Source organism: Glycine max, chromosome 13 (assembly GCF_000004515.6).
Source record: "Glycine max cultivar Williams 82 chromosome 13, Glycine_max_v4.0, whole genome shotgun sequence".
Classification (NCBI taxonomy): domain Eukaryota; kingdom Viridiplantae; phylum Streptophyta; class Magnoliopsida; order Fabales; family Fabaceae; genus Glycine; species Glycine max.
The window spans coordinates 24,215,137-24,235,717 of record NC_038249.2 but is presented as its reverse complement, the minus strand read 5'-3'; the positions used below and the strand labels follow the sequence as shown (position 1 = coordinate 24,235,717).

The following is a 20,581-nucleotide window of genomic DNA, read 5'->3' as shown; positions in this document are numbered from 1 at the left end:
ATTAAAGTAATGGGTTAAAATAATAGTATATCATGTAATCAGATATACGTTAATTAATCGAATCAATTTCTAAAAAGTCGCGTTTTAAGCATACTAAAACATTCAACCTGCCAAGAAAAACCGGTTCCATCATAAGATATAATTCCGTGTGGCTCCACTTACAAAAGTATAAAACCATTTTGATAGAAAATTAATTGAGATGAATTTCAATGTGTTCACATTTGAACGAAAATTTGAACTTCAGGCCTGTTCTACGCATGAAATGACTTGAAAGCTAAACGCATGTCAAAATCATAGACGAATTTCAATCTGTCATGACCATGGTATACGTATACACAACACCAAACAAGTTGCGTAATTTGTTGGTATTTGTATAATTATTTCATTTATTTGTTTCCAAGACAAATTTAAAATTTGGCCTCGAATTAGACACCATTAAAGTATATATATACAAGACAAAGCCTCGGTTTGAACTTATATGATGCTCTAAGAGCCAAAGGAAAACAAATTGGATTTACTTATTTATTTTCAATTGGAATGTTTTTAAATACTCTAATTGAAAATGCTATGACAATTATTGTAAACTTTTTGTATCTGTATCTATCTTTGATTCTTATGATAAAAATACACACCCTCCAACGATGTACTAGAAGTGTTTGCAAAATATTGTTGTAATTCTAGATTAATCTCATTATCCATCACTCTGAGTATTGACATTAATAATATGATATTTTGAAAGGAAAAAAAAGGATGCAAAGAACTGTGGGAAGTGGGGCTTGTTCATGGACCAATGATTCACTGATTGAAATGTAGAGGCACATAGTTGTAAGGCAGTAATGTCAAAACAGCTTGTCCATTAAGGGGATAAAGAAAATTGATTATTGAGCTTATTAGTTCCAAGAAGAAGAGACCAAATAACAGAATCAAGTTGGTCTTATTATGTCTCTTCATCTTGCATTCATGCATGTTCTGCTTCTTGGAGTTTTGTGCAATGGGACTATGGTATTGGTATGGTAGGAATAACGCCAAATACAAGCTTCTCTAGACATGCTTCTCCCATGCCCATCTTTCTTTTCAAATCAAATCGCTCGATTATTTGTTTTCTTTATCTGAATTTCCATGTTGGTAAAATATGGCGAAGTATATGTACATATATAACTAAAGTTTTATGTTTTGAGGTATGCTCAAAGTAATTTCTCAGTTGATTAATTAGTTAGCATTCCACGTTGGTAGACACTGCAGAAATACTTGAAAAATGGGGAAAGTAGAGAAGTACTACATCTTTTTATATAGTTTTGACCTACTTCAATGCAAATAGACAGTGTCAACCAATAAAAAATTATTGTTGATATGGTTTTTAAGTTAATTATTATAAAAAATAATAAATTTATTATGTATAATAATTTGTGATTAGATAATAATATAGAATTATTTTACTTGCGTATCCTGTGTTCTCATTATTATGTAATGTCATATAATACAGGGAATGTTTTAGGCTCTTTTCAAATTATTAATCATATATACATATACTCATATATAGACTGTAAAGATGATAACCAGAATGTGATGCACTCTGGCCAAGAACTAGTAACCCGGTTTTCAATAATTAAAGGTTCACATCGGGACCAAAAATAGAATATAATCAACATGGTGGGATCCAGTATAATTCTGTTTCAAGCTTCATAAATATGTTCACAATATTTGTCTTACTTTGCGGATGACAATAACTAAAAATTTGACCTTGTAATTTGTCTAATAAAAGAAAAAAGAGGAGAAATTTGGGGAAAACAAACACTTAATTCAGTTTAAGTTTAAGCCAACTTGGACTTTATTTAGGTTAGTACACACACATAATAATGAATATTGCTGTAAGGTCTTCTATTGTTGGAATAGGTGGATTTGGTCACAAAAGAACCTGGATTAGGAAAAACTCCTAAAGAGTTCAGATGTTAAAGGTCCAATCACTTCAATTGTTGAAATTCATGCATGCATTAAAAGACAATTGCAAGTAACCCATGTACAATATTCAACATTTTAATTGAACATGATTCATTGTCAGACAAAAGCTAAACTGCTTTACCCCATTATTTGTGTCTTCATATCCACTTTAAAACATTTTTTTTAACCAGCTACTAAACAAAAGTGAATTTATGAAAACAGTACCACCTAATTTTTTTACACAATCCATGGGGCACAAACTTATTAAACAAGCACATGAATTTGCTTGGTACTGAATCCAAAATAGATGCATTTAAAAGAGTACACCATAGCTACTTACTTTTCTTCTATGAAAGTGAAAACTAAGATTGCATATCAGAGTGATAAGCTACCAATATTGTGCATCCCATAATTAGAAGAAACTTCAGGCATTGCCCTTCACTTTAATGAAATGCTGTATAGAAAAGTTGAACTAGGCTCATCATGCACATTTATAATCTTATCTTAGTACTGGTTGATAATAGGTATACAAATTTCTGCAATTAGTTACGTTACAAAATAAATCAGGAGCTGTTATTTTCTTTTGGTGAAAATCACCATAGGGCGATTGAGATTCGAAAAATTCAAATTTTTAGCATTACTTCCAAGGACCTTCTGCAACAGTTTCTCACACGTTGCTCCGTAGTTTAGTAATTCGTTAATGATTTTATTCCCCTGGTTGTAATAATTTTCTCATATTAAAATCAAGTACCTGATTACAAAAAATTCGTCAAAAGATGTTTCTTCGTCAAAAGTTGGTTCGGTTTTTTGATTATTTTTTCTTTAATCATATTTGATTTGAACCAATCCAATAAAATTCGACCTCCATTGGTTCAGGTATCAAGTTTATGTTCATCTACATTTTACTAATATTTTATTATAATACTGGACCTAATAGACCTGAACTAAATCAATATGTTGTTAATTTGTTTTACTTGGTTTTTGAATTTGACGAAATTTTTTGTCAAAAGTGAACAGAACAGACTGAATAATCTTTATTCATTTAATTTTTATTCTCTTTTGAAACAAAAACAAATTTATTAGTTTTTATTCCGACCAATGTTAATGGTTAGTGTGTTAGTCAGAGAGATTTGAAACCAGGTTACCCCAATCCCTTCTCCTTTCAATAAGTTAACCTTATACTTTCTAAATAAACTGACAAAGTAACCACCACTCCTCACCTCACTGTACTAAGAAATCTAGCTTAATTAGTTGAACTAATTGTAGCATGAATTGCTGTAAATTTTGTGATACCATATTTCAATTCCTACATATAAAAAAGATGGGACAAATGGGTATTTCTTGTATCTTTTCCTCAAACGTGCCTAATACAATATAATCTGTCTAATTTTATATTACCTGACAATTACCTGGTTTTAAGATTACAAATATTTTGAAGGATAATATCCACAACCCTGGGTTCCTCCATAGGCATTATAACTCTTTATTGCATGGAAAGAGGTTCCAATCTAGAAATCCAACTTTCTCCTGGATTAAGATTTCACCCCTCTGATGTGGAGCTAATTCATTGTTCACCATCTGAGAAACAAAGTGACTTCGTGTCCCCTTCCTACTGCATTCATTGCACAAATACATCCTTACAATTATGATAGTCTGTGTTGACAATTGCATATATGTTAAGATTTAGAGTTGAAGGAAAATTACTAATGGAATGCTAGCTTTCCATTTGACATTGTTTGGGGAGAATGAATGCTGTGTCTATATTGGAATGCTGCAGGGACAAAGTGTTGGACTCAAGAGTCACGAAGGCTCTTGTATTGAGACAGAATACATACATATTACTCCCTCCTTTCTAATTATAAAATCTTTTTTAGAAATTTATTTATCTCTTTTCCTAAGTGTTTTTATTTAATTATTTTTTCTTTAAACATTAATGAGAAATAATTAAGTGGATAGAAAGATAAAAAAAATGATAATTTTAAAATAATAATATAATTAATAGAAAGATTTAATGTGATTAATTAAATTAACTACTCTTCTTAAGGACATAAATTAATTGAAAGATTCTTATTTATAACAAGGAGGAGTAGTTATACTACTAAATAATATATATATATATATGATACAACCTCAATAGCTTAATGATAGCTTAGCCTTTACAAAATATACATATTAGTTTTATGGGAATCAGTACATGCATGTGTATGTGCGTATAGTAGAACCTACAGAGCTTCACGTGTTTATAGTAAAAGGTACACGAAGTTACATGTCACCGCTACGTTTATACAACCTCATACCCATTTTCCATGTATTACTTGATCTTGATTGGTTATGTCATGCCGAAACTTTTGGTCTAAAAATTTTCGTGTCAGGTAGTGTCATTACATTTAATTAAGACAGGCGACTTATACAACATCTTCAGGAATGTGTTTCAAAGCTAGGCCTGCACATTCTTATTTGAATTTCAAATTGGAGAATAATAGAATATCATAATTGAGCTGTGGATTTGCCTCAATAAACATAATACTATACTACTGCTATCTAGTATGGTATTTTATTATACGTGTAAGATTAGGGAGTAGTATCCTTGTTGAGGGGAGCATAAATCAAAACAATGTTTTGGAACTTGAACTTGCTTCAGTCCCTGCCGTACGTGGTCAAAAAGCTTGTAAGTTGTAACTAAGATGCATGGTAGTTTTAACTATCAAGCTAGGAATATTTATGAATTACTAAAAGGAATTTTCAAAGTTTTACTATTAAATTGTCTTTGTGTATATAGGAGTACTACAAGTTTATCGGGAATATCAGTAATAGTATATCACAACATAGAAGCCTACAAACCTCAATTGACATACAGGAAACTGATGAAAGACGAGACACGCATTAGGCAGTTCCACAACCACTAGTTTTATCAATATTTTTATAACCGGACAAGACGGGTCATTAAACTACTCAAAGCATCGGTTCAAAGTTCAATAATTTAACTGACTAAACCATGATTAAATTAGTATTAATAAAATATTGTTTATAATTAAATAATATATAAAATAACATTAAAAAATCATAACTATTTATGAGTGAAATTAAAATAATTTTATAAATTGTTAATATTCAAAGTACATACAAAAGTTCAAATCAAATATATTATAATGCTTAAGTGTAAGTTTCAATAATACGCATCAACATTTAATAATAACAAGTTTACCTTTAAAGTAAAAAAGAATATGGCATTTTAGATTGATAAAAAAGAAAATGGCATTTTTGATTGAACAATGAAAATCAAAATGATATTGTATTTTTTATTAATTCATCGTGAATCGATATTTGACCAGTTTTTACTAAGTTTTAACCAATTTTTCTTTCAACAGGTTCTATAAACCAATGGCCGAACCAGTTCATCAATTTTCTGGTCTAACCGGCCAATTTGGTCTAGTTTTCAAAACAATGAATTTTTAATAAGTCAGGAACCATTTTACTCACCCTAGCTAGGAGGTTAACCAGTAAATTGACTCATCTTGGACCCTAGGGGAAAGCCCAACATTCACACCTTTTACAATTCAAGAGGCTTTAAAGTAAAGGGTGTTGCTAGGTGCACCCAGCATTTTATTAAAATATCAAAACTGTCCCTATACTTTTTTCGCATTTGTGATGGGTGTGTGTGAGGATGGTCCGTAAATCGTACGGATCAAGTTGATCCGTAAGGTTGATACGGATCAACTTGATCCGTAAGCCTTTTACAGAACAATACGGATCAAGTTGATCTGTAAAAAGCTTACGGATCAACTTGATCCATAAGGCTTCTACGGATCAAATTAATCCGTAAAAAGTTTACGGATCAAGTTGATCCGTAAGACTTTTACGGATCAACTTAAATGGTTTACGGATCAAGGATATTTTCGTCATTTCATCTTAAGTGCTGGGTGCACCAGCAATAATGCTGGGTGCACCTAGCAACACCCTAAAGTAAAGCAGAGACCAAGTACTGTCGTTTCGATTTGGGCTACACCAAACTCTTGTGTTCGGAAACACATGGGGGCCCAAACTTATAAAAGAAAGTATTATTCACTGATTGTTGTTTTTTTTTAAAACAAAACATCCTATACCTTTTAGTGTGAAACTAATTTCTTCCCAAATATCAACTTAATCCTAATCACAAGATACTTTCACTGGGTTTTAAATCCCACCCCACTACTTACATTGCCTTTTTGCCCTCCCAAGAGGTGCTTTTAGGGAAGTAGGTTTAATCATAGCGTCACTACATCCACAATATGATTAACCAAATGAACCACAATTCCATTACAGATAATGGGATTTGTACATCGCATTTTCACCAAAAACAAAATTTCGTTGACGCATCTAAACTCTGAGAAACACATGATGTGACATGTAATCATATAACATAATTAAAGGAACGAAGGAATTCATCACAAATCACGAGATGTTTAAAAAAACAGATTTGCAAGTCAAGAAACAAAAAATTAAAGGAACGAAGGAATTCATCACAAATCACGAGATGTTTAAAAAAACAGATTTGCAAGTCAAGAAACAAAAAATTAAAGGAACGAAGGAATTCATCACAAATCACGAGATGTTTAAAACCAAAAAAACAGATTTGCAAGTCAAGAAACAAAAAATAATTAGCCGAATAAGAATTTCTTTCAATTATTAAGCGGGTCCCCATACTTCTTTTATGGTCATGTTTGTAGCTAGCTAACTCCAGCTAGAATTACTAATTTCAATCAAAGCATCATTCCCAATTCATCGGCATCAATTTATAATACTACAAGAGAAAAAGGGTTATGCATGCATTAATAGTGTAAAAAGTTTTACAGAATCATCTAATCACAACCCAGTGCAAAAAGTTTTACAGAATCATCTAATCACAACCCAGTGCAAAAAGTTTTACAAAATCATCTAATCACAACCCAACATGTATAGACTGTCACGACATTGACATTAAACTCATTATAATATACACCAAAACAACAAGTGTATAAAATACACAGCAACTATTTAACATACTAATGGTATCTGACATGACTGCATACACAGGAATGCTTATAAAGCACAAGGGCACGCCTCTCAATTCGCAGGAAATTTTCACAACGGTAGAGATAAAAAAAATAAAATCAGACGATATTCTCAAAATACAAGTAAAGGCAAACCATTCGAACATCCATCAGCCTTTGTACATATCATTTCTTTAGTACGCTGCAAAATGAGCACGGTAAGTCAGAAAGGTATCTCAAGAAACCGATAAAGTATACAAGTTTAGTAAACAAACACCACCCTAAAACACATGCTGATGCTATGATATATTAAAAATCAAATCCATGCAACGTCATCAGGAAGTGGCAAGAAGCTACTCTCTTCAGTTAATGAGCAAATGGATAAAAAATATTTTTAAAAAAATTAGATAGGGCATAATTTATTTCAACATCATTGCAATGATTGCACTAGAAATTTGGTTGATACGGTAGTTTTTTATATATTTCAAAGAAAAACATATTTAGGAACAGGGACGGAAATTACAAGCACAATCCCCCAATCCTAACAAATCATTATAATAATCCCATTATCTGTAAGCGTATCATTTCAAATTTCCTAGAAATTCATTTGGCTACAGTAGTTTGCAAATGACCATTTAAGGCAAGCGTTTATGTTTTAGTACAAGATAATTATATTCTGGTCTAATTTCAAATGAATGCCTTAATCACACTTCACCTAAACTTTCCCTAATTATATCAGATTTCAGCAGTTCAGTGTTAGTGAAGGATATTCTAATTACTGTAAAGAGGCAATAAAGGATACGCTAACATGAATCACGAAGAAAATAAATGATGGGATTACATGTCAGAAACCAAGCAAAGGCATATGAGACATGGGCAAGACAGGGAACAAAACAAGATTATGTTCTGAAGCAAAGGCTACATATACATACTAGGAAATGAGACAAATGCTTTACTAACAACCCACAAGCCCAATTTCAGACTTAAAATGCAGCTTAAAGTTACCATACGAAATATAAGTTTAAATCTTTGATCCAAGGGAAAAAAATAAAAATGTACCTCAAATTTCCCACACAAGAGTAGATACACCAAAATTTCCAGTAATCAAATCAACAAGCAAGTTGAGCAGAAATATATAGAATACATAGATTGAAATTCATGAGCAGAAGAGAAATGCTGAGTGTTTTCAAGTTCATGAAAAGAGATAGGAGCCTTACTTGTATAAGTAGGCAGCAATTCCCAAAATTATAATCAACAAAACAATATCAATACAGAAGTTTCGACTGGATCGAAGCTGGATGAAAAAAATCATATAAGATTCAGCAAGAAATCTATCAGATAAAACTTTAAATTGATGGAAATGTATACAGACAGAATTGTAGTCAGCTAACCTGGTTCACAGTGTCTTTAAGTCTAACATTTGTATTCTTAAGGTCAGAGGATGCCTTGTCCACCTGTAAAGATGACAAACAATTGTGTCATACTAATTTCAACTTCATAATTCAAAAGCCAATATTTCAACATTTTTATTTAGGGTACACTGGTGCAGGCAGAAATTGATAGTTTTCAGTTCTCACCTTAGTGTCAATCTCGTCCATAAGTGGAACTTGTCTATCCAGTTCCTGTATTCAACACATAAATAATGAACTTAAAAAGGATTAAAACACACGCACGCGCACACAAGGGAAGATAAAAACAAGGTTAAATTAAAAATTTGGTTCTTACACCTGACATCATTTTTTCATTTTAGTCCCTATCTTGATCACTGGCACTACATAAAAAAAAATTAAAAACTACATTGGGTCCCTAAACTTGACAATTGACACATTGTTTAGTTTTTGTTCCTATAGGGGAAAAAAATGCAATATAACTTTAATATATGGTACAGTCTAGGGACTAAGCTGTAAACAATTTTTCATGCAGGGACCAAAATGTTGAGTTTTTACATTAAGGGACTAAAACAATCTCGGATATAGGGATTAAATTTATACTCCAACTAAAAAAATAAAGCAACTGACCTCATTCATATCATGTGCCATATTTTTCAATGTATCCAATCCTTCAGCAATCACATCCAATCCTTGGTCCTAAAAAATTACGTGTAGTTAGATTTGAAAGTTGAACCATTCCTGGAGTGACATCCAATAATCAGCATAAACCTAAGCTAAAAGATAACAGCAAACCACTGACAACTGCTTTAAGTTACATGCCTGTTTCATTCTACGCATTTCATATTCCTGCCTAAATTGACTTGATTGTTCACTTTGTTGGAAGTATTCATCATCAAATCGCCCATCTATATTTGAGATGATTCAGTGATTCACATACATGAACAGAGTCAGACAATTAAAAGGCCTCTCACTTTCACAGATGAAATGCGATAGTTGCATCAGCCTGAGACATGGATAACTTGATTACCTGAATCAAACTTAATTTCAGGACGGGAGGCAGAAGCTGCCCAGCCTCCAGTTTGTTTTGGCACAGGAGGAGCCCCATCTGGGATTGCTTGGATTCTATCTGGCAATGCAAGAACCAAATCATTACGGGCAGCAAACTCTTGTGACGAAAGCCCTTTTACCTGTGGATACATTGAATCATTCATTAATTTTGAAACTGCACATTCTATGAAGTTACAATGGTGAAGTTGGATTTATTTCTCTACTCTTTCTCATTGTTCAAAATTTATAACAGAACTCTTCAATTCGATTAAATAAATTATCTTAGCTCCCAACAATTACTCTATGTTACATCCGAAAAGCTCCAGCTACATGATTGATGAGAATTCACAAATAAAACACCTCACAAATTCAATTAATCATAACAATGAACTAAAACCTTTTTCACAGCCAATCTCTGCAACTTGGGAACCTCCTCCAGCAACCGAGCCTTAGTACGACGAATCTCCGCGTTGATCGCAACAGCAGATGCCTTACCTTTCTCCTTAGAAGCACTTTCTGCTTTCTACACAAAAGTTCAAAATAATTAATCAAAAATTTTCCCTCCATATACCATAAGAGTCATGGAATACCCTAATTCCGTGATTTTTAAGAGAAGTTGACCAATTAGGGCACAAATTGAGTTATGCAGAATTCTGCGGGGGCGTACCTGAAGCAAGGCCACGATGTCGGCGTCGACGGAGGCGTATAGTCTGGCAAAGGCATCGTCGCCGGAGACATTGGCATCGCGGTGCTTTTCGACGTCGTATTTGTCGTACTTCTTGCAAATGGAATCGACTCGGGTTAGAATGTCGATGACGCTCATACTGTTGCCGTTTGGGAATCAGATTCCGATCTCTGTCTCGATGAAGACTATGGCGGAGTTCGATCTGCTTGATTCAGTTGGCGCAGAACTCAGAAAGGATTTCAAAGGGGAAAGTTAACAGCTGTATCAAGTATCAAGAGAACAATGAACATGAAACAATTTTTTTATAAAAAATAAAAAATTCTTTTGAATTTGGTAGAACTAGAAACTTACCTTTGACTCTCAAGTGTGTGGGAAAATTGATCCAATCGGTCTTCAATTTACCGTGTTTGCTATGGTTAAAATTGACTAAACCCGACGTTAGCACTTAGCAGTTTACCAGTACCAGTGGCCAGTGGCTCTGGGTCACTTTAATTTTTCGATTTTTTAAATTTAGAGAAAAATATGTCTTTAATTTCTACATTTCAAGAAATCTTGTTTTTAGTTCTGTAATTTTATATCGTCTAATTTAGTTTTTATATTTTGAAAAATATATACGTGGTCAACAACCGTTGAAGAAGAATAGTTAAACTTTTAAATAGTTGGAAAATAGAAGAAGAAAAATATTTATTGTGACCAAGACTATAACTTTAAAATCGCAAATTATGACAAATTTTTAGTGTAATTTGATAGCTAATTTGTTTTCTAAGATTTACATTTAACATGTGTTTGTATCCTGAAATCAAAAGCACAGTAAAACCTTACAATAGTAAGAATTACTTAAGAACAAAATTGAGACAAGAGAAACAAAGAGAATATAAAAAATGATGATAAAAAGATGAAATGTTTGCTAATGTGTTTCAAAATTTAATTAAATTGTTAATCTTATATATAGTGTTGGTAAGTTTAACCCATTGACAAAAGTTAATAAAATCATTTGATTACAAACTAGAATTATTTATAACTTTTAAAATAATAATAGCAATAATAACATTATAAAAGAAAATTATTTGAAAGAAAAATAAACAATACTCAAATATTTTATCTAGAAAAAACAAAAATACAATTATCTCAACAAGAAATATTATTAAAGAATATAATATTTTATTAAAACATAAACAAGATAAATAGCATACAAATTATATTTTTTACATATTTAACTAAATTTCCTAAATAAAAATAACTACTTAATATGAATTTTTTTAGCATTACCTAATAATAAAAAATCAAATTGAAAAAACGAAGTCATTGAAAGTTATGATTCGATGTATTTGGAAAAAAATACATAAATAACTTTTTTAAAAAATAAAAACAATTTTTCACATTATTTAATCAATTTAAACATAAAATAAAAAACACATTTTGTTTGTCACGTCCAACAAAATTCATGTAATTGGGTACAGTTATTAATTCATGATCTAACATGTACAAAATGAAAACTTCATCCTCAATTTTACAAGAATTTTTATGAAAGTCTTTCATTTGTCTCTTTTTTATGGAAGTTTTATTTTTCCCATCATGTATCTTAATTTTTTGTCTAATTCTTCTTCTCCTATTTTGTAGCAACACCACAACTACTTGTTTATGTGCCCATTATAACTGTTTTAATAATATTTGTTATGATGTTTATGAATGGTTCGAAATATTAATAATTGGGGATGAAATTACTTTGAACATGCAAATACTTAAGATTTTATTAAAAATAAATCTTAATGATTCATTAGGTGGGAATTTGTGAGAATTCTTGAAGGAGGTGTTAAAAATAAATTTTCTGAAAAGTACAAAAACTATATGATATGAAACTTCAAAAACTAAAAATAAGATTTTAAGAAAGTATAAAGACTAAAAATATATATTTTTTTATTAAATTTATATATAAAAAGTTATTAATTTTACTTTTTAAAACGACAACTTTATGAAAGGGGAAAATAAAAGTTTTCGAAGTAATTAAATGTAAATATATTAAACTTATCATAATTATTGGTTTTAATTGTAAATACATTTTATGGTATGTTTGGTTTAAGAAAGAAATTGTGAAGGAAAGAAAATAAATGGAAAAAAAATAAGAAGTAAGATTATCTTTTAATATTATTTACTAAAAGAGAAAGTAAAAGGATGAAAAATAGATATGTATATTAGTATATAAAATTAGAAAAAAGTTGTAAATAAAAAATAAAAGCAAATAAAGATGTGATACATAAATAATTAAATAAGAAATTTTGTGCCAAAATAGAAGTGAAGAAATTTTGTGAGATCGGGGATCCCTAATTTATTCCATTATTTTCTCTTTTTAAAACCTTCTAAATATTGGGAACAAAAATAGTTTTCTTTTCACTCACAATCCTTTATTTGTTGAAAAATATATGTTATGTATTATAGTATAAAATAATTTTAAATCATTATTCAATCATAAATTATCAAATATTATAAATTTATTAGATTTTATAATAATTATCTTAAAAAATTATATTAATATTTATTTATGATTAGATATTTTTTTATAATCCGACACCACAAGTGTCCCTCAACTTCGACTCACTAAATCATAAGTTAATCATATTCACATTGGTTGACCCACTGAACCAAGAAAATTAAACTCATGTTCCTCCTATAGTTTCTCATATCTGAACACAAAGACTTTACTTTTGTGTTAACCATCAATCCTATGTGTTAATTAATTATTTCTCATTTATAATTTAATAATAATATAAAATTATATTGTGATTTTATAATTATTAAATTCTATCTTATTTTTCATTAAATCAAATTGGACCATTAAGAAATTTGAATGATAATTAAATATCTTTTGTAATCTTTTTAGAATCGTACTGTTAAGATTTTAAGAAATACTGTAGTTGGGAATAAAAATGGTTATAATAATGAAAGTTTTAAAATATTAATGCGATGTTATTATAAAATAAACTAATTGAGTTTCCAAAGTTTTTTTAAAATGGTACGTGTAACTTTAAAAAGATCGAGTCGATAATTTATATAATACTTTCTTAAAACTTTTATTTTTATTTTTTAACTTGAAAGTAACTACTGAATGCTCTAAGTATTTTAACAGTAGCTCGTCATTTTTCAAATAATGAGTTAATACTTAATTATTTTTTATTGTTTTTTATATAAGTTTATGATAAATTATTGTTAAATTTTGAAATGTTGATGTATGTGCCTACAAGTTTTTCCATCTCTTTTAAGAAAATATGCAAATATAGAAACAGAACAGATATAAAGATTGTGTTTTTCTTTTTGGGTGATGAAAGTAAAGAGTATTTTGATCATAGTGGCAGAGATTCCACATCTTGACATAAATGAAAAACTACTTTAAGCTAACAAGATTGCACATAAGGTATCGCGTGATTGACCAAAACATTAATAATGAGATTTCGTTACATCACCAAAGATTATAGCACTAATTTCTAAACTATAAATGGCCCAAGGTGCACAAATCGTAATCGTGTTATTGAGAGCAGTTTATCGGACTTTTCCGTTCAGATGGCATAATTATCCTCCTTGAATACAATATCTCCGATGTATCCCAATAAAATTTGAAGGAAACGGCTAAAAAACCATCAGGACTAAAAGGTCTTTTGCAAGAAGTTATACATATGAGAACTCACTAAATCTTAATAAAAAAATGTGAACATAATAAAAATACTTATTTTCCATAACTTTCAACGTAATTTCTAACATTCTATTATTGAACTAATTACTTTAGAGTGTGGAATGAAGTTTTTAACACATCTATTATCAAATTTAATTGGAATTTCATCTAAAAACTTAATTTTACCTTTTAAAAAAAATGAAGGAATTAAATGTACAAAAACAAACTAAAAACTACAAGGAAATGGGTAGTGATAATGTCAAAAGAAGGAGGGAGGGAGAAAACGAAGGTAAAGGTGGGAGGTAGAGGGAGAGAGAAGGGTTATGTGTGGGAGAGACTGGGACGAAGACCAAGGAGGTTTGGTGTGGAAAGAGACAAAAGGAGAACACGTTATGAGCGACTCATGACTTTCTTCTTTTCCTGATTCCCAGATGTGTATGAAAGTGAGGATCTATTGAAAGTGTTTCACTGGCGGGGCAAAGTGCGAGAGGTGTTTATGGCAAAGAAGATAAATCAGATGAAAAAATATATGGGTTTGTTAGATTCAAGAACATGGAAAATACGTAGGAGTTGGAATGACAATTAGATTCAATCTATATTGGAAACAAGATGTTTGTAAATTTGGCAAACTATAAAAGGAATAAGGAGACAAAAAGGTACAAAAATACAGAATAGTAGAGGTACAGAAGAGACCAATACAACACAAAGAGCACAACAACAAAAGATAACAAATGGGGGACGTTTTGCACTGAGAAGGCCAGGGGAGTCATATGCACAAGTAGTCCATGGAGCTTCTTCCATGGGAAATGGTGGAGATACAAGAAATACAGGGATAGTGAGAAGGTGGCTACTAAGGACGAGAATAGGAAACAATAATCGGATCTTTTTCGGGTTGGACCAATATAACAATAGCGAAACCAAATGTGGAATAGTTCCAAAGTAGTCTTGTGGGCAGATTGAGAGAAAGGACAAAGGCAAAATTTCTACATGAGAGTTTCATCATAGAGGGCTTCAACGCAATCAAAGTGAAATACCTGGGGGATAACCTAGTGCTTCTCAATGGGTTGGAAGGAGCAGATGTCCAATAAATTATGGACAAAGATCAGGAGTGGTTCATTGCCATGTTCGAAACAATTGACAAATGGACTTCAGATGAAAGAACAAGGGAGAGTATAGTCAAGATCAAATGTAGAGAGGTATCGATTCACTTGAGGGGTAATGAATGCTTTTTCAAAGATCATACAAAGTTTTGCAATACTCATCTCCCTTGATGAGACTACTCAGAGGAAGGAGAACTTAGAATCATTAGAACTTCAAACCTTGAAGCTATAGCAATATGAAAAAAGTTCTCTATCAATGGTATCAAGGTGATGGTGCAACTAATAGAGGAGTATCCAATACAGACAAAGGGTAGGTGCTACTATACTGACCACGAGATTCCTGATGATGAACTATCTGTGTTCATAATGGAGAATGAAGATATCTCATTATCAGGATCAGAATGGTCAAGAGAGGAAGAAACCAACCATAGAGAAAGCTTTCAGGTGAATCGATTGAAGAAGGAGACAATGGAAAAGGTGGACACAATATCCATGTTAGAGGAGTTCAAAAATTATTTTTTTGACTATGGTCTATAGGAGGCTATTAGCGACGATGCTGACATGACGTTGGGACAAATTGCTCAAAACTGTAGCAAAAGGAGCAAGGGGAAAGTAAGAATGGATGAAGAAGAAGGTATAACTTTGCATGATATGGGTACTACAAAATCTTATTATGTAGCAAAAAATGGTGGAGTTATTACCATTTTAGACGAAGAGAGTATTGTCTTTAGTGAAGGGACAATGCCTAGGCCAGAGAAAAAGAAAAAGAGGGTGGAGCTTGAGGAAGGAAAGGTGATGGAGGTAGAAGTAGGTAAGGATAAGGAAGTCCTAGAGGGATTCGTTGGGAAGACCAACAGGGAGGGTGATGCTGGCAGTCGTGGGGCCTAAGAGGAAAAGGTTGATGGATCCAACATAGAGGTGCTTCGGCCTGAGCCCAATAAAGTTTAAATGGATGCAATACAAGGGGAAAGCCACATAGATGTAAAGGATGATAGGGAAGGCCATATTTTAAGCCGTCAAAAGGGAAACATAAATCTGATAGACGTGGGCTTGACAAAGGAGATGAAATCCCAACATGTTAATGTTCAACAAAAGTGGGCTGATAGGACTACAAACTCAATTAATAGAGGAGCTAAGGGAAACAAATGTATTAAGCAGGGAATTGCAAATGAGAAGATTGATCAAACACGTAGATATGAAAGTATAGGGGGTGGACATGGTTATGGTGGATATAAGGGGGTCTAGGGGGGATGACAACGAAATAACCTAGCATGGAAAAAGGAGTGCACACAAACATTCTAAATTGGGTCAAATTCTAAAAAAGCTAAAAATTCGAGGAAGATTGAACACAACAAAGACAAAAAGAAAGCATGTCATAGAAGAAGTAAATCCATGATGGATTGTGGGCATAATAATGCCACACACCAGTGCGTAAAGAATGAAAAAATAGAGGCAAATTGTATATGGGGTCTAGGGGAGGTCTTTGGGGTATCATATGAAGGAGACAAATCTATAATGACTCAAAAGATCCAAGGGGTGGAGGACACAAATATGGTGGTAACAGGCGGGAAGAACAATGAAGTAGAAGAAAAGGTTAAACAAAGGTTTTTATGAAAATTTTAACCTATAACATCAGAGGAATAAAAGGGGAACGAAAAGGAAGGTAATAAAAGAATTAGTTGCTAAAGAAGGTGTGGAAATGATATGCTTGCAGGAAATCAAAGTAGAAATACTAAGAAAATAATATTGTTGTGCATTGTGGGAAGACTCAAAAGTGGAGTGGTTGGAATGTCCTTCTATAGGTAATTTTGGAGGGCTTGTTTGTATATGGAGGAAAGGTATCTTTGAAGTGAATAAATCACTTATAGGTGATGGTTTTCTTGTTATTCAAGGTTTTTGGGAGAAATAGAGGATACTGTGTTCATTCATTAATGTTTACTTATCATGATTTTCTTGTTATTCAAGGGTTCAATGGGCAATTATACAAGAATTCAAGAGACTCAACCTAATGGATAAATGGTGTTTGGTGGAAGACTCCAATTCAGTGAGAAGATTGGGAGACAGTAGAAGACATTATCATATTGCTATAGGTGGCATTGAGATGAAGGAATTCAATAATTTTATTGAAGACATGGAAGTGGATGATCTACCTTTAGTAGGTTTGAAATACACATGGTTTAGATCTAATGGTGTAGCAAAAGGTAGGTTGGATAAATGCTTAATCTCATCTAGTTGGGATGATCAATGGTTGGGGGTGTAAACAATTTGTGTTTGCAAGGAACATCTTGGACCATTGCTTAATTATTGTGAGAAATTCAACACTTAATAAGGGCCCAAAACCCTTTAAAGTGTTGAATTATTGGTTTTCACATGAAGGTTTTTTCAAAATTGTAGAGGAGTATTCAAGTGGAAGGATGGGGTGCATGTATGCTCAAAGAAAAATTAAAGCGTCTTAGAGGAAGGCTAAAAGAGTGGAATACACATTCCTTTGAAAACTTGCACGATAGAAAGGAAATAATAGAGGAGAAATTGTCGTCTTTTGACAAGAAAGATGAAGAAGGAACCTTGTGTGAAGGATGTAGCGACTAGGAAGACACTACAAGCAGAATTTTGGCAAGTTATGATAAAAATTGAATCAATCATGTTCCAAAAATCTACATCAAGATGGCTTAATGAGGGAGACTCTAACCCGTATCCTTAAGGTGGAGGATCCGCAAGAACTTGATGAGCTTAGGCCTATATCCTTAATTGGATACATATACAAGATTGTGGTCAAAATCTTTACCATATTTAATTGCAAATACTTAGATTGAATATCTTTCAAAATTGTGTAAAAATAATAATTGTAAGCTAACTTTAAATATATAATATATAAGTTAAATTGTAATTTTGATCCTCTTATAATTTTAAATTCACGATTTTAGTTCTCTTATAATTTTAAATTCATATGTAAAAAAGATATTAATTTTAATTATGTGATATTATTGAAGATTTAAATTAATTTAAGATTCTCATTTAGTAAGAGCAGTGGAAAAGTGAGAACGAATATTACTTTGGACTAATTGTATTATCTCTCATTTTATTAGTTTTTTCTATTTCTATTTAATAAAATAATAAATAAAAAAGCATTTAATCATAATTATTTTTTCTAAGAAAATATATAAAAAATTAAGTTTTTAAAATTAATTATATTTTATTAATGTTGTTAGATCAGATTGAATTATAATAATAATTACTATTAAATTTCAATTTGATTACTCAAAAATGTAAAAAGAACATTTACATAAATAAATTAGATCCATGACGGGTATGAAATTCAAATTTTAATTCAACAGTACTAGTTAAATTCAAATAAAGTTTACTTTTATATATATAGATAAGATATGATATCATTTATATTTTGTTGGATATTCTATTCCTTGAGTCATAAAGTTAAAATTTCCATCCCTTAAAAAGGGTTGAAAGTACTACAATTTGTCTAAAAAATATAACAAATGAAACAAATATACAGGGAAGACACCTTGGGTCAAGTGACGTGTTACGTTCAAATAAATGGGTTAATCCCCACCCACACTATTTTCTGTGTGTCACTAAAAAACTTCAGATACTAGTCAACACGCATCCGTAGAGCCCGAAACGTTTTGATAGTAACAAATGGCATCTTGGTTCAACAGTAACAAATGAAGCACTATATAGAAGTAAAGATGCACCCACCTATCCCTAAAGAAAACATGGGAAAAGGACAAACATGATGCACTTCGTGTTTAACTGTGTTTTCATTTTTTTAAAAAAAAATAAAATGAGTAAAAATTAATAGATAATTTGTGAATAATTGAAAAAAAAAACTCATGAACGTAGTTATAAAGATAAAATGAGTATAAAAATGTCTACATCAAAATATCATATTTATTGAAATATATATATATATATATATATATATATATATATATATATATATATATATATATATATATATATAAAAGATCAAATTCATTATATTATTAATTTTAGTAAAAAATTATTTTTTATTTTATTATCATATTTACTATTTTATTAAATTGTTAATTTGACAAGTCCTTAATTAAAATTAAAGAATTATTGTCCTTAATTTGATAAGTCTTTTATAATTTTAATTTAAATTATTATTGATCGTAAAATTATTGTGAATAAGACATCAATAATCTGGATAGATCAATATATATGTAATGATCTTTATTGGATAAAAATTGATAGATCTTATTTATTAAATTGAATGCATAAATGATGTATATGCGGATTTCATCATTAGACTGACTCAATCGATCATTTATAATAATTAATATTACCTTGACATGTTAATAGAAAATTGTCAAAAAGAAATATAATAGTTTCTTTTGATATGAGATTATAATAATAATTAACAAGTTATTTGTTATATTTTAATTTTGAACACTTGATGCCTTTACTACATTAGTTGAATGAATATTGGATATGATTAAATACTTCTAGTGGAAGTAATGATTAATCAATAAGGAATACATCCACTCTAGGTAATGAGTTTGAGATATATGATAGAATTAAGATCTTAGCGCCAAAATAATTGAATGAAAGAAGAAAAAAGTTTCTTAAGTCATTCATTAATTAAATGTGTTAGCTTATTAGAGTTTGACAATAATAATATACTCTAGAGTTAACATTGAGTTATAAATGATCAAAGGAAATACTATATTATTCTTCTCTTGGTTCTTGAAGGTAAAATGTGTTATTTCATGTTATTTGACGTTAGAGAGTATTGTTAGACACCTACCTTGATTAGTAAATTAATTATGATTAATTTACTATCGGTTTAGTAATGAAACTATTGGTCACACACAAACAAGTATGTTAATCTTTGAATGCAAAAAAAAATAATTTATTTGATAATTAAATTAGAGAATTTAATTTAATCAAATAAATATTTTAGTGGAATATTATTATATTTTTTTGCTAGAACAAAAAATATAATTAATATATAAAATGAGAGTATTATTTTATAAATATGAAAGTTGTCTATAAAATAAAAGTAATATTATATTACTACATAGGAGGAATGTGATTTTAATTATCTTAGATAATCATGTGATTAATTGTGAATTATCTTTGTCTTATATAATAAAACTTCTTAAAATAAAAGATATGAGATATTTTTTTTATAAAGATAAAGAGATATGAAATTATGTTATATCTTTCCTTTTTTCCGTGTGAAACATGACCTAAATCCATATTTCTTTAACATTATAAATGTAAGCTAACTACTTGAGACAATATGTATCATACACAAATTAGAAAAGTTCAAATTCAATTTTAGACCTGAAAAGTAAAAATAAAAACTGGTCTATAGAGTTTCACTCATAAAAGAATTGAAGTTGATATATCAATATAAGTAGAGACGTATATTTGGATGCACAAATATATTTTTTTCTACCTTATTATTGTTATATATTTTTTAATGTAAAATAAATCATAATTTTCCATGCAAGTGTTAGAAATACTTATATATAACTATCAATATTTTCTTTATATATAAATATAGATTATTAAATAAAAACAATTTTAAGCTTTTCTATATTATATTCTTAATCTTACTTCGGTTAAGCATTAAATATATACTATTATATTTCAAAATATTAAATATTTTTATTTAATACTATTTTATTAAATAATATAATAAATGAATTTTTAAGAAATATAATGTTATTTTAATCATAATAATAAATGTAATTAAATTA

At 30.3% G+C, this 20,581-nt stretch overlaps 1 protein-coding gene across 1 annotated transcript; it reads right to left on the bottom strand.

Annotated features, from left to right (window-relative positions):
* Positions 1-6,800: 6,800 nt before the first annotated feature.
* Positions 6,801-10,543, bottom strand: LOC100786529 (syntaxin-71). Its single transcript, XM_003542461.5, has 10 exons — positions 10,422-10,543; positions 10,053-10,329; positions 9,783-9,908; positions 9,366-9,525; positions 9,158-9,243; positions 8,966-9,034; positions 8,525-8,569; positions 8,339-8,401; positions 8,165-8,241; positions 6,801-7,149 (listed from the first exon to the last, which is right to left on the bottom strand). The coding sequence occupies exons 2-10, from the start codon at positions 10,206-10,208 to the stop codon at positions 7,134-7,136; spliced, it is 798 nt and encodes a 265-aa protein (XP_003542509.1). The 5' UTR covers positions 10,209-10,329; positions 10,422-10,543; the 3' UTR covers positions 6,801-7,133.
* Positions 10,544-20,581: the final 10,038 nt, after the last annotated feature.